The 23,659-nt window shown below is 52.7% G+C and overlaps 1 protein-coding gene across 13 annotated transcripts in view; it reads left to right on the forward strand.

Annotated features, from left to right (window-relative positions):
• UNC13A (unc-13 homolog A) overlaps positions 1 to 22,639 on the forward strand; it is a 72,090-nt gene extending 49,451 nt beyond the window's left edge. For 5 of the 13 annotated variants that reach the window (XM_021083543.1, XM_021083544.1, XM_021083545.1 and 2 more), the window contains 14 exons: positions 455 to 532; positions 770 to 858; positions 1,276 to 1,428; positions 2,392 to 2,515; positions 3,478 to 3,483; positions 5,086 to 5,124; positions 6,485 to 6,514; positions 8,221 to 8,277; positions 8,928 to 9,008; positions 10,408 to 10,555; positions 11,769 to 11,825; positions 14,731 to 14,823; positions 15,831 to 15,990; positions 17,716 to 22,639. In XM_021083543.1, the coding sequence (XP_020939202.1) occupies positions 455 to 532; positions 770 to 858; positions 1,276 to 1,428; positions 2,392 to 2,515; positions 3,478 to 3,483; positions 5,086 to 5,124; positions 6,485 to 6,514; positions 8,221 to 8,277; positions 8,928 to 9,008; positions 10,408 to 10,555; positions 11,769 to 11,825; positions 14,731 to 14,823; positions 15,831 to 15,990; positions 17,716 to 18,016 (1,416 nt within the window). In that variant the 3' untranslated portion in view covers positions 18,017 to 22,639. The remainder of the gene's footprint in view (positions 1 to 454; positions 533 to 769; positions 859 to 1,275; positions 1,429 to 2,391; positions 2,516 to 3,477; positions 3,484 to 5,085; positions 5,125 to 6,484; positions 6,515 to 8,220; positions 8,278 to 8,927; positions 9,009 to 10,407; positions 10,556 to 11,768; positions 11,826 to 14,730; positions 14,824 to 15,830; positions 15,991 to 17,715) is intronic. The other 8 variants (XM_021083549.1, XM_021083548.1, XM_021083551.1 and 5 more) reach the window with 5 other exon arrangements.

Genomic DNA, 23,659 nt, shown 5'->3' on the forward strand with positions numbered 1-23,659 from the left:
GTGTCTGCATGTGTGTCCAACTGTGCGTGTCTTTATGTCTGACTGAGTGTGTCTGAGGGGATCTGGAGGTGAGCAGACATGCCTTCAGTGTGTCATCGATTGCTGGGAATGAGACCTTCAGGGTGTATGTATGTGAGCTTGCAGTGTTTTGAGCCCATGTAGAAGAATACTCGCATGTGGCAAGAACCCCTTTTCCTGGCCTCTCTCCTGGACCCAGCAGGTCCAGCCCACCTGGCAGGAAGTCCTTCTTCCCCTTGTTGGTCCCCAGAGACCCCCTCCTCCAACACTCCTAGGACTCTGATGCCAAATGCAGCCCTCTGTTCTTAGATGGCCCTATGGGACCGCAGCTTCCTCCAGACCCAAACCTCGTAACCATCTGAGGTCCCTAATGGGGGGAGGAGGGCTCTGGGGAAAGGTCCTGAGCTCTGACTCCCTGCTCTGTTTCCATCCCCAGCCCTGCATTCTCATGAACAACACTCAGCAGCTTCGAGTTCAGCTAGAGAAGATGTTCGAAGCTATGGGAGGGAAGGAGGTGAGGCAGGGCCCGAGCAGGGTCATCATCATCTCTGTGTTGCCGCCGGTCCCAGAGCTCGTACCTAATGCATTCCAGTTCTGCTACTCCTTCAAACCCCAGCAAGAAGCTTAACTGTCTGGGCCTTGGTTTCCTCTCCAGCCCCTTGGTATCCCTTTCTTTGGGTTGGATAGGAAAATGCCCTGTACCATGTGGATGCCCTCTAAACCTGACCTGACATCCCTTCTCCTTCCTTAGCTGGATGCTGAGGCCAGTGACATCTTGAAAGAGCTGCAGGTGAAACTCAACAATGTCTTGGATGAGCTCAGCCGGGTGTTTGCTACAAGGTGGGGGCATCTCCAGGGCAGAGGGCCAACGGGAGGGGACAGCCTCCAGACCTCTGAGCCTGGCACATCTGGAAACTCAACAGATGTAGGGGTGAAGACCTCAGGCTTGGAGCTAGACAAAGCTGAGTTCAGTCCTAGCTTCACTGCTTATTAGCTGTGTAGCCTTGGGTGAGTTAACCTCTCTGGATCTTAGTTTACCCATCTGTAAAGTGGGGATGGCGATAATAATAGTACCTGAGTAGGACTGTGTGATGAAGTGAACAACACAGGTAAGTGTCTTAGATTGGTGTCCAGTTCTGCAGTTACTCCCTGATGCTGGTGATAAAAGGTCCACAGATCAACATTTGTGGCCTCATACGGCCTTTGTTCCAGAAGCCAGGGGAGTCTGATCTGAGCTCTTCCTCTCTTTGTCCCCAGCTTCCAGCCACACATTGAGGAGTGTGTCAAGCAGATGGGTGACATCCTTAGCCAGGTGAAAGGCACAGGCAATGTGCCAGCCAGTGCCTGCAGCAGTGTGGCCCAAGATGCCGACAATGTGCTACAACCCATCATGGACCTGCTGGACAGCAAGTGAGCCAGGCTAGGGGGACTGTGTCTGCCGGGGAGGGCTCCAGGGTGGGGCCTCAGAAACTGGGAGCCCAGCCTGGAGAGGACACCCAAGCCATGTTTACTGGTGGTGGTTGGACGGTTTGGATGGGTGGATAAGTGGAAGCATGAAGGGATGGAAAGATAGGTGGGTTAATGATTGGAATGATTGGTGGGTAAATATTTGTATGGATGAATGGATGGTATTTGGGATGGATAAGTGACATGAGGGATGATGGATGGGTAGATTAAAAAATAAATGCTTAGAAAGCTAGATGGAGGGTATATGGATAAAAGGATGGATAGTTGGGTAAATATTTGGATGGATGAATAAGTGTTTAGAGGATAGGTGGATGGATATATGGATGGGAGGATGGAAGGGAGGGAGGGGAAAGTGAGGGAAGAAGCATTAAAGGTTGGGGGAAGGATGGTTTGGTAGGTTGAGTGGATCCATTGCTGGAAGGGTCATGGTGGAGTGCCCTCTCTCAACCCCATACATCCAATCATGAACTCTTTGTTATTTTCCTTCTCAAGTCTGCCCCTCTTCCTACCATTTCCTTCTTCTCCCTTCTGAGCATGGTCCTAGCCCCCTCATAGTCCCTGGTCTCAACCTTCCTGTTCCAGTTCATCCCTTATTCTGTTCTTTCAACCCCCAACCCCCGCCTCTCCCCATGGCTCCAATGCCCTCATGCTGAGGCCTAGGCTTTTGTCCTAGTCTTTAAAGCCCCAGCCAAGTCTGGCCTCTGCTGACCTGTCCAGCCACCATTCACTCTTCTCCCCATGCCTCATGCATTGTAGCCTTATCAGACCACCTAGGGGTCTCCATATAGGCTCTGTGCCCTCTTGCACGTCCATGGAATGCCTTCCCACCTTGCCCATGTGTTGAGGGGAAGAGGCTCCTCAGGTTTGGGCCAGCCAGACTCTCTCAGACCTGCCCCTTACCCCCAGCTTGACTCTCTTTGCCAAAATCTGTGAGAAGACGGTGCTGAAGCGAGTGCTGAAGGAGTTATGGAAGCTGGTCATGAACACCATGGAGAAGACCATCGTCCTGCCGCCCCTCACCGACCAAACGGTGAGGCCCACAGGGGGCCAGAGGGGACACTTGGGCCACCTCCTCTTTGGGAACCCAGAGAGCTTCAAAAGCATTGGGGCTTAGAGGTCATCCAGGTACCGGGGCCACCTAAGGATCATGGAAGCCACCATGGGCCAGCAGAGCCATTCAAAAATCAGCAAGGTCACACCTGGGTCCAAAGTCATCAAAAGGTCAAAGAGGTCATTCAGGTGATTTAAAGGACAAAGAGGTCAAGAAGAGTAAAGAGATGTCATAGGTGCCACACATGGGTCAAGAAATTATTCAGAGGTCAGAGAGCACGCAGAAAACAGAGAGGTCAGCTTGGGAATCAAGGCCATTCATGGGTCACAGAGGTTATAGGGGTCAGTGGGTTCATCAGGGAGCTTTGGAGGTCAATCAAGAGACAAAGAGAAGCGATACCTGGACTTCAAAGATCAGAGACTAGGAGAACAGGGTTTTCTGGGAGGTCAACCAGAGTTCATGGAGAGCATCCAAGGTCATAGAGGTCAAGCAGAGGTCAGTGGTCATCCAGAGACCAGAACCAGTGCCTCTGGTCTGAGACTCTCTGGGAACAACCCAGAGAAGGTGATCCACAGGGATCAGGCTGCTGTGAGGGGGTGGGGGAAAGGCCTCGTCTTTGGAGGGCTGTGGTGGAGCGTGGGTGCCCCCCCTCCCCGGGAAGTGTTGAGGGCCCGAGGACAGTGATGGCACACAGTTGATGGCACAGCACAAAATGGGAGGACGTTTCTTCTGGGTGGATGAAGGAGGCTTGGGAGGGTGGGTGGCAGCCACTTAAAGGCATCTGACCTCCCACTGCCCACTAGCCTCCTCTGGACTTAGCTGGGCTGGGGCATGGGGTCCACCCCTGGGTGCCGTCTCCGCCCCCTCCCTGGCCGTCCTGGGAGACTTATGGTGACTTATTCCCCCCTCCCCCACCGCCCTGCCCCCATCGCGGCTGACAGATGATCGTAAGTAGAGGCCCCTCTGTCCGTCTGTCTGTCCTCCGCTCTGTGTCTGGACTCGGCCCACCGCGTGGCTGCACCCCTCCCCCCACCCAGCGCCCCCTCCTCCCCCACTGGCCCCCCCTACCCACTGTCCCACCTCCCGCCTAGATGTGCCTGTGTCTGTCTGGGGCGGGGCATGGGGAGGGGGCGGGGCCGGGAGGGGAGGGAGGTCACGCCCCAACACCCCGCCCCATTATAAGTATGAAGGAAGGGCCTCCTGCCTCCAGAAAATGCCCCCCACCCCCCACCCTGGGCCAGAACCTTCGCACTTGCCCACGGCCTTTAGTTAGAATTCACCCTTACTCTTTACTCCCAGACGCCACTAGGGTACCTGGGTCTCTCCTCAAAGCTAGAAGGTAGTACAAAGTCAGTGGAGCTTCTCTGACCTCCTTTGGGCTCTGAACTGCTAGCAGTCACTGAGAACACAAGCCCTTATCACCCTGAACAACGCAGACCCCCCTCCCACCCCTGCCTGCCCTACTCCCACCACACATACTAACCAACACACAAGAATCCCAGACACACACCCAGGCACCCAGGTGGGGGATGATGATGTTGTGATTCTTTGGTGTCATGTAGACTTGGCGTCAAATCTCAGCCCAGCCGTTCTCTCTCTGTGACCTTGGGAAGTCACTTCACTTCCCAACTTCCATTTCCCTGTCTGGAGAAAGAGGTTAGTTGGAGCAGCTCTCTGAAGGTTAGGAGAACCAAACAGGATGATGCATTAAAGTTCTCAACTTAGTGACTGACTGAGGCAGTGCCCACTAAATCAGAGATAAAATTATTGGTGGTGGTAGAAGTCAGTAGACACATACCAGAACAGAGATCAGTTAAAACCACTTTATAATCCTCTTTCGTGGGCCAGATAGACAAGGCTATTATAAGATATCACCTTGTCAGAAGTGTGCTCCTGCTTATCTCACTTCTTGTGGCTGTAGTCTGGGTCTTTGGCTGTAACCACATGGTGACAGCATACCCAACCACAGACAATGCATTTATGGGCAGAGAGCTAAGGGAATTCACATTTATTGAGGATTTCCTGTATTCCAGACCTTATAGCTCTCGTTTCTGCTCACCTTCAGGGCACCCCTTGAGTGAGATGGATATATTATTCCCATTTTGCAGATGGGAAAAGCTGAGGCTCAGAGAGGAGGAGTCACTTGCTCAAAGCCAGACAGTAAATATATGTCAGAATCAGGATTCAGATTCAGGTCTATCTGAATATGGAGCCCATTTGCTTTCCTGTTGACTCAAGAACAAAGAGCCTTATATGTACAGTAAAGGTAAACGGATTATATTTGGGCAGGGACCTCTGTCTCTGTATTTCTATTTCTCCTTCTCTCTGTCTCTGTCTCTTTCTCTTTCCTGTCTCTCTGACTCTCTCTCTGACTTTTAAGAGTCAGTCATTAAGGCACACACACAATGCCCCCAGGAAACCTGTCACCAGCCCCCTGTGCAGTTCAGATGCCCTTTACCTCCTGCCCCCCCGAGTATATGTGTTATCACCCTGGGTTCCCACCCTGCACAGTTTGCTAGGTTGATCACCCTGTGACATTGTCTCTGCAGGGCACCCTCTTGAGAAAACATGGCAAGGGATTAGAAAAGGTAATGAGGACCTCATCTGTGCTGAGGTTCCAAGTGCTGGTGTTTGGGCACATGTGTGTGTGTCTGTTTGCATGGGCAGGAAGGTCAGCTGGGGGTCGTGGGTGAGAGGTGGGTGTTCTATCCAAGTCCCACAAAACCAGAAGTCAGAAACAAAGTGATTCCCCAAGAGCAGTGCTTGGAGTAGGTGTGTACGTGTGTGCACAAACAGCTCCTGGCCTCTCACAATACCCAAAGGGCTTATTCCAGCCCTGGGCTCAGCTCTAAATTCTGTGCCTTCAAGAAGGACTGAGACCCTTGATAACTGCCCTGGGCTGAGATTGTTTTGGTTTTTATGTAAATTTTTTGTTGTTCTTTTTTTTTTTGGTCTTTTTGCCTTTTCTAAGGCCGCTCTTGTGGCATATGGAGATTCCCAGGCTGGGGCCTAATCAGAGCCTTAGCCACCAGCCTACGCCAGAGCCACAGCAACGCAGAATCTGAGCCACATCTGCGACCTACACCACAGCTCATGGCAATGCCAGATCCTTAACCCACTGAGCAACCTCATGGTTCCTAGTCAGATTCGTTAACCACTGTGCCATGATAGGAACTCCAATTTTTTGTTGTTCTAATGCGTGTTAGTTGTAAGGAGATTGGAGCTGTGGCCACACATGAACAGTTGTCCTTTCTGTGCACTAGTGTATGAGTTCTCTTCCCTGTGTGCACACAAGTGCATGCTGCTTCATGAACACAGGTTGTAGGGCTTCCAACTCACTCATCCAGCCCTGAGGGGGGGGCACATTTCAATAAGTCAGACATCATATACATGTATGTGCATTCCCATAGAGACAGAGAGTGCGTGGGTTTGTGTGTGTGATTGTGGACATGCGTACAAGTGTTTAGTAGTGCACTTGTGTATTCTAGCTCATGAGTTCTTCTGCATGTGTGTGTGTCTTTTATGCTGATCCGGGTGTGTGTGTGCGTAAATGCTCTGGGTATGTGTCTGTGTGTTGAGTGAACTTGTGAAACCTTGTCAGTACCTTTCTTTTAGAGTCAGGCCTGCCAGGGGTTGGGGGAGTAGAGACCCCGAGCCCTCTCTCTTCTTTCCCCTCCCTAAGCCATCCCATCTCGGGACAGGCTGGATGTGGGATGGGGTACCTCTCCCCAGGCGATAGGCTAATTCTAGCCTCCTGGTAGTCCAGAGTCTGGCCTTAGGTCCCCATCAGGGGACCAGGGAAGATGCCAATCTGGGGAGGGTGTTCTGCATTAGACCCAGAGCCTGGGAGGGAGCTTGTGGGCTGTGCTTTGAGGGGGCAGGGAAGTCCCACTGAGTATCCTCTCAGCAGCCACCCAAACTCTGACCTCCGCCTGATTCTCTCCACAGGGCAGGGTGAAATTGCCAAGCCACTCAGATGTAAGACCAGCTTCTCACTGTCTGTCTGGCTCCTACCCCCGTCCCTCCCTTTACCCCCCACCCTGTGCCTCTTTCCACCTCTGTGATCCGTGCCGTCCGGGGGTGTACTGTGACCCTATCTGTTGGTCTCTTTTACCTTTGTCTGTCTGGCTTGCTCGTGAGGGGTGGTGGGCGGAGGGTGGCAGGTGGGGAGGAGGGTGCAGCAGGGGAAAACCAGGCCCAGACAGCTGGGCTCTTGAGTGACTGTGCGTCATGACAGGCTCATGGAATCACAGACAAGGAATAAGAAGAGTAGTGACAGCCAGGATGAGAAAAATAATACCAGCAGTGGCAAGGTGACCAGATTCCACTGGCCAGCTTGGAAAACCATCAGTATGGAGTTCCCCTTGTGGCTCAGTGGGTTGAGAACCTGACATAGTGTCCATGAAGATGTTGGTTCAATCCCTGGCCTGGCTCAGTGGGTTAAGGATCCAGCATTGCTGTAAGCTTCAGTGTAGGATGAGGCTCGGATCTGGCATTTCTGTGGCTGTGGTTGTAGGCCAGCAGCTGCAGCTCCAATTTGACCCCTAGCCTGGGAACCTCCATATGCCTTAGGTACAGCCCAAAGAAAGAAAGAAAGAAGAAAAGAAAAGAAAAGAAAAGAAAAAAGAGAAAACCATCAATGTGATTCCAAATATCCCAGCTGTAAATGGCCCTCCTCCCTGCTTAGCTCTGCCCAGGACCCCCAGACCATCCCAGGATCCAGTAATTCAGAATTAATAACCTCCCTGATCTCAGCTGCACCCCCATCCCCTGAACTAATGTAGGTCCCCCTATTAGCCAGGGGAGGAAATTGAGGCTCAGAAAGGGTGGTGACATGCCTCAGGTCATCCAGCATAGTAATGGAGGAGACAGAACATGTGACTTCCTGGCCAGGACCCTGTCTCCCCTAGTACTGCCCATGACCTTGAAACCAAATGATGATAATAACCATGAAGACTGAACAAAGACATTTTTGGCCCAGATAAGCCACAAACTGGATGTGATTTCCCCCATCAAGATGGGAAAACTGAGGCTCAGAGAGGTTAAATGACTTGCCCAGGGCCACACAGCAGAGCTGGGATTTGAACCCAGGCCACCTGGCTCATTAGAGCCATAACCAGGATGTCATCTCGCTGATGTCTGTTCTGGGAAGGAGTAGGGGGTGGGTACTGAGGTGTGTGTTGAAGGGGAGGATTCTTCCTTTTAAAAGGTCAGATTAACCGTCCACCCCAGATGACTGGGGAAATTCTCCCACAGAGGGAATGGGCCCCTTGGTGGGTGGTGGGTTTCACCAGAGCCCATCCCAAGGTTTCCACAAGGCTCCTTGACTTGGGGCTGGCTAGCCCTGCCCACACCCACAGACACTATCTTGGGTTCCCCCCACCCACTCCTCCTCACAGCCTGCTCTCTTTTGTTCCACAAACCTGGGGTTGTAGTGGAGGTGGGACGATGGGTAGCATCCCCAGGGCACTGGGATTTCTGGGGACAAGGTCACCATCTCCTCAGTACTTCCTGGGCGACTCCGGATCTCTTTGATCCTAGGAACAAAACTATTGCCCTCCTCAGAGCCTTTGGACAAGAACCAAGATGGTGTCCAGGGCTGGGGTATCAGCGGGGACTTGGGGACTGGGCAGGATGACCCCCACACACATCCTCACCCAGGTTATGTCTGTTGTTTCCTGCAGGGAACTCAGATGATCTTCAATGCAGCCAAGGAGCTGGGTCAGCTGTCTAAACTCAAGGTGAGGCCGGGGATGGGAGCTAGGGATTGAGGCGGGGGGCTTCCTAGGGAAGAGATCTTAGTATACTGGCATGCTTTGCAGGTTCAAAGGACAGAAACCCTCCTCAGACTGGCTTAAGTGCAATTTATTTGCTCAGTGTACTAGAAAGATGTGCAAGGTTCAGCTTCAGATATAGCTTGATCAAGAGTACAAATAACTGGAGTTCCCATTGTGGCTCAGCAGTAGCAAACCTGACTAGTATCCATGAGGACACAGGTTCAATCCCTCACTCAGTGGGTTAAGGACCAGTGTTGCTGGGAGCTGTGGTGTAGGTCACAGGTAAGGCTCAGATCCCGCATTGTTGTGGCTATGGTGTAGGCCGGGAGCTGTGGTTCTGATTTGACTCCTAGCCTGGGAACTTCCATATGCCACAGATGTGGCCCTAGAAAGAAAAGAGGAAAGGAAAAAGAAAAAGAATACGAATAACCTATTCAACAAATATTTATTGAGCGCCTGCTGTGTGCCAGTCACATGCTGGACACCAGGGACACAATGATGAACAGACCCACTATCCAACTCCTCAGAGTTTAGCGAGAATGAGACTTAGAGACAGGCAGATCCCCGAGGCAGAGTTTGCTTTGCCCACCTGGTCCCTCTCTCCATCCATCCAGGACCATATGGTAAGAGAAGAAGCCAAGAGCTTGACCCCGAAGCAATGTGCAGTTGTCGAGCTGGCCCTGGACACTATCAAGGTGAGAGGCCCCACCGCTGCCCATCCCAGGGTGTTAATTCATTCCATTTATAAACACTCTTTGATGACCCTTCCATATCAGTTTCAGGCTGGATGATGACAGGGCCCTGAGGAGCCCTAGGCTGGATGTCAGCTGGATACAGACAACCAGCCCCATGGGGTCAGGACAGGGTAGAGGGAAGGATCAGAGAGCCCAAGGAGGGGGTAGTAAGGGCTTTCACGAAGATGGCATGTGGGAGGTGAGGTCTGAAGAATTTGTAAAAACTCAAAGGCAAAGCAAACAGAGCATTTCTAGGCAGGGAACCAGCTCACGCAAGAATGTGGAGAACATGAAAGGGGCTGTGGTCTCCATGAAATCCAAAGTGTGAAAACACTCCAAAGGAAATGTTTTGTTGAAATGAAGAATTACAGCAAGATAGGGTTGGCGGCATACAAAGGAGCGGTGGTTAAAGAAAACTCCTTGAAACCTTAATCAAAGAAAGATAGGGAGCAGTTCCCACTATAGCACAGCAGGTTAAGGATCCAGTGTTGTCTCTGTAGCAACTTGGGTTGCTGTTGAGGTGCAGGGTCGATCCCCAGCCTGAAGCAGTGGGTTGAGGATCTCGTGTTGCCACAGCTCTGGTGCTAGGTGGCAGCTGCAGCTTGGATTCAATCCCTGGCTGTTCAGAGGCCTGGCCTCTCCGAGCTGTAGATCACTCATTGGCCTCAAGTGACAATCTGAAGCTCAAATGCTGAAGTCTCCTGGGGAGAAAAAAATACAAAAGACAGGAAGCAGGAGTTCCAATTGTGGTGCAGTGGAAACAAAGCTGACTAGGATCCATGAGGACGCGGGTTTGATCCCTGGCCTCACTCCGTGGGTTATGGATCCAGTGTTGCCATGAGCTGTGGTGTAGGTCACAGACGCGGCTCGGATCCTGTGGCTGTGGTGTAGGCTGGCAGCCATAGCTCCAATTTGACCCCTAGCCTGGGAACTTCCATATGCCATGGGTGCAGCCCTAAAAAAAGAAAGAAAGCCAGGAAGCCAACCATGGCAAAACAGAGTGTGGTAGTGGAGGCTAGGAGGCCCTTCGCATCAATGAGCATAGTAAGTGCAAAGGCCCTGAGGCATGGTATGTTCTAGGGAAGACTTTTGGAGAGAAGGCTAGGACGTTGCAGTTTGGAGCCACAAAGGGCCAAGGAAGGGGTACAAGGCATGGGTGTTATTCTGAGTGTGCTGGGAGCCCAAGGGAAGGTCTGGGGCTGGGGTGGAGATGGGGGAATAGCAGGGCCTGGGTGTTTTGAAGACCCTTCTGTCTCAGCAGATGGCATCGGAGTCGGGGAGGGGCGTTGTGGCTGCCCAGTCCAAGGGGTATGAAGGGGGTCCCATTAGCTTTACCTCTTCCCCATCCTGTTCCCCACAGCAATACTTCCATGCGGGTGGTGTGGGTCTCAAGAAAACTTTCCTGGAGAAGAGTCCAGACCTGCAGTCCCTGCGCTATGCCCTGTCCCTCTACACTCAGGCCACCGACCTGCTTATCAAGACATTCGTGCAGACGCAGACCGGCCAGGGTAAGGAGCCACTGGTTAGCGTGAGGACAATCCCTGCCCACAGGGGCAGCCCAGGTGGGCAGCCCAGGACCCAGTCGATGCAACGGTGCAACGGCCGCCTTTGACTCACCTTCTCTGTGATGTCATGTGTTGGGGCAAACTGACAGCTCCAGGCCACGTGAGCTCCATGCTGTCGCGAGGCCAATGAGTGATCGACAGCTCGCAAGGGCGGGACTTCTGACGTCATTGGGCCTGGAGGGAATGCTATCTCCTGGGAAAATGCATGAAGTCATGGGGTCAGGATGTGATTGAAAGCTGTCGGCCGGACCTCTGATGGATGGCAAGGACCAGGGAGTGACTGACAGCTACTAGAGTCAGGACTTCGACGCCATGATTCCAGGAAGTGGTTGACAGCTTTGCGGGAGGGACCCATGACCTTGGTGACTAAGGAGTGATTGACAATTCTGGCATGGGCGGCATCTCTGACGTCATTGAGCCAAGGAATGATTGGCATCTCCAGGGTGGGACCTCTGGAGGACTGGTAGAAGGTCCCTGGGGAGGGACAGCAGCACTGTCGTGGCTAAGGAAGGACAGACAGCCCCAAGGATGGGAGGGACCCCGACGTGGAGGGGGCGGACGAAGAGGGAGTTCCCCTTTTCTCAAATTCTCTCTTTCTCTCTCTTCTCTTGCCTCTGTCTCCTGTCCCCTCTCTGAGTCACACACAGAAGCTGGGGCTGGGGGGCAGGACTCCAGGGTCCTCGTTCCCCTCCCTGGGGACTCTCCTCAAAATTGGCCCTAACAGTGCAGTCAAGGGAGAGAAGTTTGGCCGCTGACCCAGGCTTCGTTCTGGCAGTGGAAGAGGAGGCTGGGGTGAGGGGACCTAAACCCTGCGGCCACCAGCGGCCCCGTTCCCCGAGTCAGCCCAGGGCTGAGAGGGCCCTCCCTCCTCGGGCGCCGGGCCTCCGCTCTCAGCTTTGTGCCCAGCCCACGCTGCTGCTTTTAGTGTCCCTCCGTAGCGGGAGGCTGTCTGTCTGTCCGTCTGCAGCTGACGTTTCTCTCTCTCTTGTTTCTCCTCCCTCTCACTCGCCGCCCCCTCTCCGCGCCTCCCCTGCTCCCCGCCACGCCACGCACACTTGCCCTCCATCCTTGCCTCTCGCTCGCTCGTCTCTCCCCCCACCACTTCTCCCTTCCCTCCTTTCTCCACCTCCCCCCGCCCCCCCCCCCCCGTGATTAGTCCATGGTGGAAAAGGGACTAGGTTTACCCTTAGTGAAGACATTTATCCTGAGAAGGGTACGTGCTTCCGCCGCCCGCCCGCGCCCGCCCGGTGCCCGGTGCCTGCGCCCCTCCCGGCCGGGCTAGTAAAAGGCCCGTCCTTCCGTCTCCCTGGTCTGCGGGGCCCCGCCTAAGCCCGACTGACTGCGGGAGGGCCTAGGCGGACAAGGGGGAAGGACGGCTTGCTGGTTCCACATGGTGAAGGAGAAGCCATTCGAGTCAGAATCCGTTTCTCGCTAGGTGCTTCTCTTAAACCAGATCCCAGGTCCCCCGGACAGGTGTTTGCCAGGTTAAGAGCCGGCTCAGATTCCAGCTCTGCCACTCCGCAGTTGGGTGCCTCAGGCAACCGGCTGCCTCCAGAGCCTCAGTTTTCTCATCTGTAAAATGGGAATAGTCACAGACCCTAACTATAGCTTATTTTTTGGATTAGGTAAATTAAATTTAGAGCAGTTCCTGTCTTATACTACCTGGCAGTGATTGTTAGTTGTTGTTGTTTTGTTATTGTTATTATTACTATTTTCTGACCATAGAAAACCAATATTTTTTAGGTTCTAATGAGCCAGGCCTTGTGCCAATCATTTCTCAGGGATTCTCGAGAACATTCCTCCTGGTTTTCCCACAGGGTGGTCTATCATTCCATGGATGAGGAAGCTGAGTCTCAAAGGAGATTAAGCCCTTTGCCCAAGGAACCTCTCCTTCAGGGGGGCCTGGGATTTGGGGAGCGGGTGTGAGGTTGGGACAAGCATACAGAGGCCTGGGAAAGACCCTTCCCCTTGGAGCCAGCAAACCACGGGATGGGGGTGCCCAGCACTGCCCCCCTCCCCCTTCTTACTAGCTTTGGCCATGATCTGACCCTTCACCCCACCCACCACTGTCCGACTCTCCCCTGGCACCCCTCAGTCTGGCCCGGATTGAGCTTGCTATGAAGCATCAGCCTGGGGTGGGGGTGGGGAGGTGAGGCTGAGCATGTGACTGGTTGGGGGAAGAGGGTTGGGCACCTGGGATGACAAGGAAGGCAGCCTGGGGTGGGCAGCAAAGATGAGAGGGTGCACGCCCCAATACTGGGGTAATGGGAGTCTTCAGGCCCCTCTGCCCCCCTGAGCCTTGGTCACTTACCACCCAGCGCCAGGTAACCCGAACAACCTTGGACTGACCCATTCTCCTTCCCCACCCCCACCCCCACCCCTGACTTTCCCCCTGTTCCTCTCCCCATGCATGGGGTGCTCCAGGTGTGGGGAGCTTCCTGAAGGGCAGGGGAGGGGCCTGGTGGGGGTGCTGGCGGTCACAGGTCCCCAGACCCCACAGGATGCCCTCCCAGAGTCACAGAGGGAGGGATGGGGTCAGAAGATTTTGAACTGCTCCTTCCATGATCCCCTTCAGAACCAATCAACAGGATCCTTGTCGTGGCCAGAAACTGAAGCATACATTACCCTGACTCAGGCAGACTAGAGAATTTGTGAGCCTGCAACTGAAAGAGTACAGATTGATTTGGCATCAGTAGTAGCTGGATCCAGAGTCTCCAACAATGCCATTGGTCATTGGTTTCTGTTGTGACCTCTGTGGGGTGGATGCTCCATATACAGGGCAAAGTCAGCCTTGACAGCTTAACACTAGAGAGAGACTCTTTTCTAGGCCTTACAGCAAAAGTCCCAGGGCCAATGCCTATTTGCCCAGCTTGAGTCACATGACCATCCCTGAGCCAATCACTGCAGCCATGTCTAAGGAATGCTCTGATTGGGCAGCTATGGCTAATTTAGCCATAACTGAAGTGTAAGCTGGAGCCACGAGGTCTGAGGTGAGGTAGGAGCATTTCTCAGTAGAAACTCAAAATGGCCTATTGGAAAAGGAATGGCAGGGATAATAAAAAATGCCTCTACAAGCTGTCACTTCAGGGGAAGTGAGAACCCTGGGTCATGTTATCACTGAGTGTCGGAGGAGTAGTGAAGAAGCCCATGAGACTGGAGCAGAGCTGGCAAGTGTGAGCGTGGAGGGAGGTGAGGCAGGAAAGGTTATGGCAAGGACATATCAGGAGTAACATTGCAGGTCACAAAAAAGAACTTTTATTATTGCAGCATGAGATGGGAGCCCGGGGAGATTTTTGAACAGAGGAGGGACATGACTGACAGGATTTCTCTGGCTGGTGCATTGAAAGAAGCTGAGAAGGGTGAAAGAGAGAAGGCTACCGCAATAGTCCAGGTTGGCCAAGTTGGCCCAGGGACAACTATTGGCCTAGTTTGGGTCACATGACCATGCCTGAGCCAGGCACTGCAGCCACTGCCAGGGAATGCTCTGATTGGGCAGCCATGGTTAATCTGGCCATACCTGAAGTGTGAGATGAAGCCACAGGTTGTTGGGTGCTAGACCAGGATGGAGGCCAAGGAGGTGTGTGAGATTCTGTATTCTGAAGGTAGAGATGGCAGGATTTTCCACTGTACCAGTACTTAGGGAGGAAGTGAAAACAAAGAAGGGGTTGAGGACTGAGATGCAAGTTGTCCCAACAGTTTGAAGATTGACAGAGGAGGAGGAAATGACAAGAGAGGGTGAGAAGGAGTGACTAATCTGTAGGATGAGAACCTGGAGAGTGTGGCTTGGTTGCAGTCAAGAGGAGAAACTGAGGCACAGGAAGCCAGGATGTCAGATGCTGCTGAGATGGTGTGTAAGATGAAGGCTGAGTCTGATGACAGGGAATGAGAAAAAAGACAGACACTCAGAGAAGTTGAAATCACACGACAAGGAAGTGAAAGGATAGAACCCAGGATTCTGGGCCTCCTCAAGAACACCCATCATCCCAGCTTCCTCCCAGTGCCACCCTGTCATGGCTGATGACCTGGTGCCGCCAGCACATGGGTGGGAAGCAGTCCAGGTCCTTTATGGTGGGTAGGAAAGAATGAAGCTTACAAGCATCCTTCCCTGCCCCGCCCAGGCTCGGGTGTGGAAGATCCTGTGGGTGAAGTCTCCGTCCATGTTGAGCTCTTCACTCATCCAGGAACTGGGGAACACAAGGTCACAGTGAAAGGTGAGTAGCCTGAGGTGGGAGAAAGAGTGCCTCAACCAGGATGCACTAGGTTCTAAAACAGAAACCAAACTCAGACTGGCCTTAAGGAAGAATTTTTTTTTTTTTTCATTAAAACAAATTTTTTTGGAGTTCCCATCGTGGCTCAGTGGTTAACAAATCCGACTAGGAACCATGAGGTTGCGGGTTTGATCCCTGGCCTTGCTCAGTGGGTTAAGGATCCAGCGTTGCCATGAGCTGTGGTGTAGGTCGCTGACGCAGCTCGGATCCTGCGTTGCTGTGGCTTTGGCTTAGTCTGGCGGCTTCAGCTCCAATTTGACCCCTAGCCTGAGAATTTCCATATGCCGCAGAAGCGGCCCTAGAAATGGCAAAAAGCAAAAAAAAAAAAAAAAAATTTTTTCCATAAAACTGAAAATTCCAGAAGTAACCACCTTCAGGCATGGCTGGATCAAGGGTTGCAAACAGTGTTTTAAGACTCAATTCCACTTTATCTCTCTGCTCTTCATTCCTTTTGTTGGCTTTTATTTTCTAATTAGAACACAGACTGGGCTGTTTTAGCTAAGTCCTAAAATAACAGTGGCATAAACAAAATAGATGAAATGAATTTTTTTCTGAAGTAACTCCAAGGACAGTCAACCCAGAGCTAATGTGGAGACTTCACAGTGTTGGGGATCCAGGCCTCTATCATCTTTTGTTGTACTTTTATCCCTAATGCGTTTTCTTCTTCTGTAGAGTCCCTAAGAACTCAGACCCCACCTGCATGCCAGCCTGCACCTAGGTGGAGGAGAAAGTTTAGGACATTCTCCCTGCCTTGTTAAGCCACAAGCTGAAAGTTTTATGCATCACTTCCTCTCACATCTCACTGGCTGGAACTTAGTCATATGGCCGCACTTAGCTACAGAAGCATGCTGGGAAATGTAGTCTTTTAGACTAGCTTCAAAAACCAAAGCTGCCTACTTGGGGATGGGGTGGGGACCCTAATCAGTCTTACCCTCTACTTCCCCCAACAGTGGTGGCTGCCAATGACCTGAAGTGGCAGACTTCTGGCATTTTCCGGCCATTCATCGAGGTCAACATCATTGGGCCCCAGCTCAGCGACAAGAAACGCAAATTTGCGACCAAATCCAAGAACAACAGCTGGGCCCCTAAGTACAATGAGAGCTTCCAGTTGTGAGTCTGGGATACTTTGGGGAGCATGGAAAGGGGATATATAATGTATGAGCCTCAGGGTCCGCTAGGCAGGAGGGATGTCTGGTGGGCAAATGATATCTGGGGACAGGAAGGATCACATCATAGGTGGGGGTACTAGGAAGAAAGGCACTTTAGTGCATGAATGACATCAGTGGGAGGGACACAAGGATGGAGGAGACCACCTTGGAGGGCAGACAGGTCCCAGAGTGGGTAGTGAGTATGATATAACACTATGATGAGTGCTCATGAAGGGAAGGGGAAGTCTCTCTGGGCTGAAGGAGCTTGTTGGGCAGGACCATTTCTGGGGCTGGAGATTCTGGTCTGGTTAAAAGGGGTGGGGCAGGTCATCTGGAAGAGTCTGCTCTGGGGAACAAGAGTGGAGTGTGGCTTGGTCCAGGGCATGGGAATATGGGACACTTGGGTAGGGCTGGGATCACATATAGATGGGGCTTCCTTGTGAGCAAGAATGATCTAGGTGTGGGCCATCAGGGGTCTAGAGTAGCAGATGGCCTGGGGAACAAGGTGTATAGAAGGGATACCTGGGGTGGGGATAGGGGTCGATGGATCTTGGGTCAGGTGTGAACCTCACTGGGGCAGGGTAACACTGGAGGATGTCCTTGGGGGACAGAGTGCAGAGGAGGAAGGGTCATCAGAGCTCAGGGGCCTTGAGGGACAAGAGTCAGGCCAATCCTGTCAGGGGAGAGCTCTTGATCAAAGGCTTTGGAGAGGTAGGCCACCTGAAACACTATGTAGGAGCAAGAACACCACCTACTAGGGAGCAGATGTCCCCTGAGGTGAGTCCAAGTGGTTGAAGGCTAGGAGTGCAGCCTGGGAAGATGCAAGAGATGGGTGTGGGCATAGTCTGAAAGGAGTGAGCTCTTGACCAGCCAGTATCAGGGCAGGGTCCAGCGTCACTGAGGAGGTGGAGGCTGCTGGAGTGGGTAGTCACCTGTGGTGAGACATTAGGGCAGGGAGAGGGCATCTTGTGGGGGTGGGGGTGGGGGTTAAGAGGGGTGGTCCAGGGAGCATGGGGGAGAGGCCACAGCAAGGAGAGAACTTGGGTTCAGGTGGGAGGCTGGTAAAGGGGCTTCTTTGTGCCATATCTGGGGGCAGAATGGTGGAGGCAGCCAGCTGAGGTGGGTGCTGGTATGGAGTGGGATAAGATCCACTGACCCCCATCCCTACCCTAGGTATCCCCTCTGCACACCCTGTTCCCCAGGCCATCTGCTACTCTAGACCCCTGATGGCCTTCACCTAGATCACTCTTGCTAAGAAGCCCCATCTATATGTGATCCCAGCCCTACCCAAGTGACCCATATTCCCATGCCCCGAACCAAGCCACACACCACTCTTGCCTAGCCAGAGGAGCCTGGGGGAAGAGTCTCTTGGGATGGGGATGTGGCATGGCTGGGGCTTGAAGTAGGCTGGTGGCTTTATTGGGTGAGGAGAGAAAGGAGGAAGAGAGACTTGGAAGGGACCGTGCTGGGGATGGCAGTTTCCCCGCTGACTTGGGCGTGGTCCAGCGGGGTGGGGCCCGACCTAGGGTGGAAGCTCACGAAAATGAGAGGATCACTCGATGTGGGCGTGGCCCAGTTCGGGACACCCGGCTTGTGGGCGTGGCCGGTAGAGAGGTAGTGTCACCCGTAGGTAGGGCTGTAGCTGCCTAGTGGGAAGGACCTGTTCTCACGCATTTCCATCTCGCAGCACGCTGAGTGCCGACGCGGGCCCCGAGTGCTACGAGCTGCAGGTGTGCGTCAAGGACTACTGCTTCGCGCGTGAGGACCGCACGGTGGGGCTGGCCGTGCTGCAGCTGCGCGAGCTGGTCCAGCGAGGGAGCGCCGCCTGCTGGCTGCCGCTCGGCCGCCGCATCCACATGGACGACACGGGCCTCACGGTGCTGCGCATCCTGTCGCAACGCAGCAACGACGAAGTGGCCAAGGAGTTCGTCAAGCTCAAGTCGGACACGCGCTCCACCGAGGAAGGCGGGGCCGCGCCTGCCCCCTAGTGCGGGGCGCGCGGCCGAGCCAACACTGCGCTTGCGCAGAGCGTGCGGGGTGGGGCGGCGCCTGCGCGCTAGGACTTCCGAGAGGGCGGGTCTCTGCTGAGGGCGGACTGCCCCTGCGGCTTAGATTTAGCTTCCCCTTCTGGGGAAATGTGAATGGCAACACCCTGTGCCCTCAGGAGGCCACGCCCTAGGGCACAGGGAAGGAAGAAGCCACCTTCCCCCTACTTGAGGCCACGTCCCCAGCGTCTAGGAGGCCTTTCGAGCTGAGATGGGAGGAAAACTCGCCCCCTATAGAGGAGGCTAGGTCCCAGGGGTGTGGTACTGGGAGGCCTCGCCTCCTGCCCCCTGGAAAAGCCATAAATAAGATGGGTCCCCAACTCTTGGGGCCCAAGACCAATTTGCCAAGTATAGAACTCTCAGCTCCCTCGAGGGGCGGGCCCTGGGCAAGGGGCAAGGGCTTCCTGGAGCGCCCCCTGGGTTGGTCTGTGGGCTGGAGGGTTAGGATGGTGGTTGGAGAACATCCGTGGACCGGAGACCCTTTTGATGTTTGTGCAAAAAAATAAACGGGGAGCGGGGGAGGATGGGATTTCAAAAGCACATGCGCCCTCGGGCGCCCAAACCCTGGAGGTCAAGGGGACAGCTCTGGGGCACCCATGCTGCCCCCACTTCCCTGTGGGGGGTTGCCTCCCCTTTTCCCCCCACATACCCAGTACTCATATTATAGAATTCAACCCATCCATTTGACAGATTGCAAAACCGAGGCCAAAAGAGATGCTTGAGACATGGCCGAGGGTCCCAGTGCCATACCCTCCCCACTCCCTTTAGCCTGTGTGCCCCATCCGAAGGGTGAGCTGAGATCGGATGACCCGATACAGCTCCCCAGTTGCTGCTAACCCCCTTCAGGGGACCTCCCCTAATCCTTAAAGGGATGGGAATCCTGGGCCAAGGCCCTCAGTGCCCCCTCCCACCTCTGGCTGCCAAGCAAAACCCCTGCCCTCAGCCCTTTCCAAGGGGGAGATAACCTGAGAACTCTCGACCTGCCAAAAAAAAAGAGTGAAGATGTGGGATTCCCTGGACCCAGCCCCCAACCCCAAGCCCTCCTTCCTCCCTTAGAATGCTCCAGTCAGGAAAGAAGAGAGACCAGAAACTAGGGTTTGTGTGTGAGAGAGAGAGAGAGAGAATATACAAACTTACTGGGAGCTTACTCCCCCAGACCTCATTCATTCATTCAGACACACAGGCCACAGAATATCCCCAGGTGGGGCCTCTAGATGCCTGGAGCTCTTCTCTATCAGAGATGATGAAGCAGTTTGGCCAGAGTCAAATTTCCCCATTTTAGCTCACACAGGCATTTTGGGAAAGTTTGACATGACTCATCTTTGCTCAGGATCTGCTTTTCTACCATGGACCAGTGTGTATATGCCATGATTTTTTTTCTGCCAGATTGATAAGTACAGGGTTGTGCTGGGTTAGGGAGAAATCGAAACATAGGGATGAGATGAGGAGTAACTGGGCTCCTGGAGTTGGGATGGGGGGGCTACATCAGATAGGGAAGGTGGGAAGGAACAACCAACTGGAGAGAAAAGAGTGCCAGGCAGAGTGAATAGCAGGTGCAAAGGCTAAGAGGTGGGCTGACTTGAAGCATAGCCAGGTCAGCCTGGCTGGGGTTAAGTCAGCTAGGAAGGGGATGGGGGACAGTAATGAGATAGGGGAACTTTGCCGAGGTATCAGAACAGGTGGGGTCTTGTACATCACCCTGAAGAGTTTTGATTTCACCCTAGGCTGGGTATTTAAAAGGAGAATTTAAAGCTGAAGAGAGTCTGGATTTCAGCTTTCAAAATCTCCCTGTGGCTACCTCGTGAAGAATGGAATGAGGTGGTGGTGGGTGGTGGGGGAGAGGGGGCAGGCAGGGACAAAGTACTTTCAAGACACTGAAATTAATTCTTGGAAAGATTTTGGAGGATGTATTAAAAAGAAAAAGTGAACTCTACCTTAGATGAACCCCAGAATCCCTAGGTACAGAGAAGTCCTAGTTGTGCACTGCCCAAGGGTTTGGCACCTGTAAGGAGGCCATGTGCAAACTGAATGTTGCATGTTTATGGTGATGGTTTCCCGTTATGTGAACAAGAGTCTGGAAGAAGCAGCAGTATTTTCTAATTTACCTGGAAGTATTTTAATGTGTCCCCTAACTTCAGGCAGTTTTCAGTGACTGAAGGTTCTGAACCAGAGATGAGGACGAAGTTCTCATTCAGGACAGTTGCGGGGGTGGGGGTGGGGCGCCACGGTGCCAAGGGCAAGGGACAGGCTGGGAGTTGGCTTAGAGGGAACTTGGAGTCTCCTTCCTAATGACTAAGAAGCAGTTTTGAACTGAGAGGTGGAGGTGGGCTGGATGGCTGACTTGGGGTTGAGAACACCAGCAACACCCAAGGGAAGGTAATCTGTGATCTGGGGTGGGCTCTGAAAAATTATTTGGATGACTGGCAGGAAAAGGGGGAGTTGAGCTGCTGCTAGAGAGAGCCAAGGTGTTTCCAAAAAAATTCACTGTGAGGCTCTCTGGTCAAGGCATGTGTGCCTGTGTGTTTGTGTGTGTGTGTGTGTGTGTGTGTGTGTGTGTGTGTGTGTGTGTAGGGTTCCCCAGTACTGGCCTAGGCACGTGGAAAGAACCTCAGGGAGTATTTATCGAAGTACTTTTTCTGACTCCCAGGCAAGAACTGTTATGGAAACTTCCTCCTTTCCCCCCTCCCGGCCCCGCCCAAGAACTCTTATTTGTTCCTCAAAACACATCACAAATGTTCCCTCCTGATTCTCGAACCCCTCAGAACTTCCCCAGCCTCTGTCCCTCCTCCTATGTCCGTCCCTTCCCCAGCCTCTGTCTCTGATGCCGTGGGGGTGTCTTTGAAAGGCTCTCTTTCCCCCTAGATGGGGGTATGTGGCCTCTTGAGGGCCCCAAGTTCGCCCAGCACAGGCTGGGCACAGCAAGGTGGCAAGGAAAGAAGGACTGGTTGAGTTATGTCTCGCGCAGGGGGCTCTGCTTGTGTGCCTGCGTATCCGGGTGTGTGTCTATACCAACCTTTCCCTCCCACACAGATCTGGGTACACAGGAGGTGTTCTAGCCAGACTGGTCGAGCCACAGAACATGCAGGAAGGAGAATGGAAGTGTTTGAAATCCAGACATTCCTGTATTAGAACAACAAGGCTCGGGAGAGGCACAGGGCTTTCCCCAAGGCCAGCCAGCATTAGATGATCCCTTTGAGCTTTCACCACTTTGTCCAAGGTTCTGAGCCCAGCCAGGATTTGGGGGACTTCATTTGGACCTCTCTCCATGCCAGGAGATCACCCCAGAGTTCTGTGGTTTGTGGAAAGGATAAAGTAGGGGTGTAGTGGGATGGGGGTGTGTGAGACACTGAAGGACATCTTGATAGAGGCAATCCCCCCCTTCAAAAGGGACAGAGACACTGAGTAAGGACACGAAGAGAGAAGAGGGAGAGCTGTACAGCAGAAATTGACAGAACATTGTAATCCACTATAGTTTTAAAAACAATAAAAATCTTAAAAAAAAAGGGGGGGAGGGAAAGACAGAGGGGCACAGGGGGAAAATAAGGAGGGTAAGATCACCCCCAGTTGGGGACAGCCAGAGCTGTGAAATGGAGAGAGACTCAGAACTGGGGAGATGGATTGACAGAGAAGAGAGAAAAAGCAAAATCTGTTCTCCCTGGCTCTCATCTCAAAGGGTATACCTAAAATGAGGAGGTGCCCAGCTGTCCACCCTAATCCTGGCTCTCAGGCACCAACCTGGAACCTCACCGTGCCCCCATCAGAGATGCAAAAAAAACAAAACCTTAACACCCAACCAGAAATCCTTGGGACCTCTCTTGGCTGGGACCTCAGAGACCTGTCCCCCACCTCCTGTGCTGTCCATTTTGCAGATGGGAACACTGGGGCAAAGCGGAGACAGCCCAGAGTTGCCCTAACTCTGCTGCCCAGGTGGAGAGGGAGGAGAGCTCCCTGAGAGGCTCATCCACATTGTGACCCCTGCTGTCCTCTGAACATCCTTTCCTAAGAACTGTCAAGGACCAAAGTCATCTTTTGCTGACACATGTTGCTTTTCTCTTTGCCTTTTTTTTTTTTTTTTAAGAGACAAATCAAGTTGATGGTGTCGAGTAAGACCCCCTCCATCTTCCTCACCCGACCTGCCCCACCCAGCCATATTGGCTCACTGGAGAGACACAGGTCACAGGCGGCAGGTCCCCATACATCCTCAGCCACACAGCCAGGGGAACTCAGACCCCATCCCTGGCCCCGGCCCCCTGAGACCGCCCCCCCGAACCTGGCCATGCAGTCCAGGGAGGTTCTTCCTCCACACATCTTCTCTAAGCATGTGATTGTAAATGTAAATCAAAGCAATGTTTGTTGTTGTTTTAATTCCATCCCGTCAGTCCGGTATCTGCACAGATGCCCCCATTTCTCTGTAAATATGTGACTTGGAACAAATGTTTAAAAACCAATGAGAAGTGGTCATGAATGCATGGTGTTGAGATGTTTTGCACTATTCTGATTTTTTGGTCTCTGTAAAAATATTTTATTAACAGCAGACATTAAAAAAAGAAAAAGGACACAGCTTTAGATGTGTGGGTGGTGGCCTCCTTGCATCCCCATATTGGGAAAAAAAAAAAAATGGAGCATGTATTATGGGCAGCAGCTGTTGAACACACTTCCTGCCCATGAAAGCAATGCATCCACAACTACCATGGTCCCACTTTACAAAAGAGAAAAACAGATGCAGAGAGGGGAGATATTTCGGAAGAGGCAGAGCCAAGATCTGAACCTAGGATACTGGGCAGCTGTTGCTCTTAGCTCAAGCAAGTTAAGACACAAATGCCAGCCAAAGATATACTCAAATTCAATCTGCATCCCCATGTTTGGGTTGGTTTGGTTTTTTTGCCTGTGCCCATGGCATATGGAAGTTCCCAGGCCAGAGAAAGAACCTGCACTACAGCAGCAACCTGAGCTGCTGCAGTGATAAGTCGGGCTCGCTGCGCCACAGAACTCCTGTTTTGTTTTTTGATGGAGCAGATGAGAATCTCATTTCACAATCTTGAGTGTGCAAACAATGAAAATCTCATTTTTCTTTTTCTTTTTTTTTCTTTTTGTCTTTTTAGGGCCACATCCGCATCATATGGAGGTTCCCAGGCTAGGGGTGGAATCAGAGCTGCAGCTTCCAGCCTATGCCACAGCCATAGCAATGCCGGATCCAAGCTGCATCTGAGATCTATACCACAGCTCATGGCAACACCAGATGCTTAACCCACTGAGCAAGGCCAGGGATCAAACCCTCCTCCTCATGGATACTAGTCAGGTTCTTAATCCACTGAGCCACAATGGGAACTCTGGAACTTCATTTTTCTAAGCAGAATTTACTTCTCTTTCAAGCCCCCATCCCACCAGGAGAAGAAATGGAATCTCACTCAACTCAGGATTTCCTCAGGAAAGGCAGGATCTCTCCCCTCCTAAAACCTGGGGTTGTGTCTACATTTGAGTGGCCAGGGCCAGGAGTATGGGATCCACCACTGGGAGTGAGTTTGATGAGTGCTTTTGGCTGCAAGTAACAGCCAAAAGGGCTAAAAGTAGAACAAAAATGGGGGT

Source organism: Sus scrofa, chromosome 2, assembly GCF_000003025.6.
Source record: "Sus scrofa isolate TJ Tabasco breed Duroc chromosome 2, Sscrofa11.1, whole genome shotgun sequence".
Taxonomy (NCBI): Eukaryota; Metazoa; Chordata; class Mammalia; order Artiodactyla; family Suidae; genus Sus; species Sus scrofa.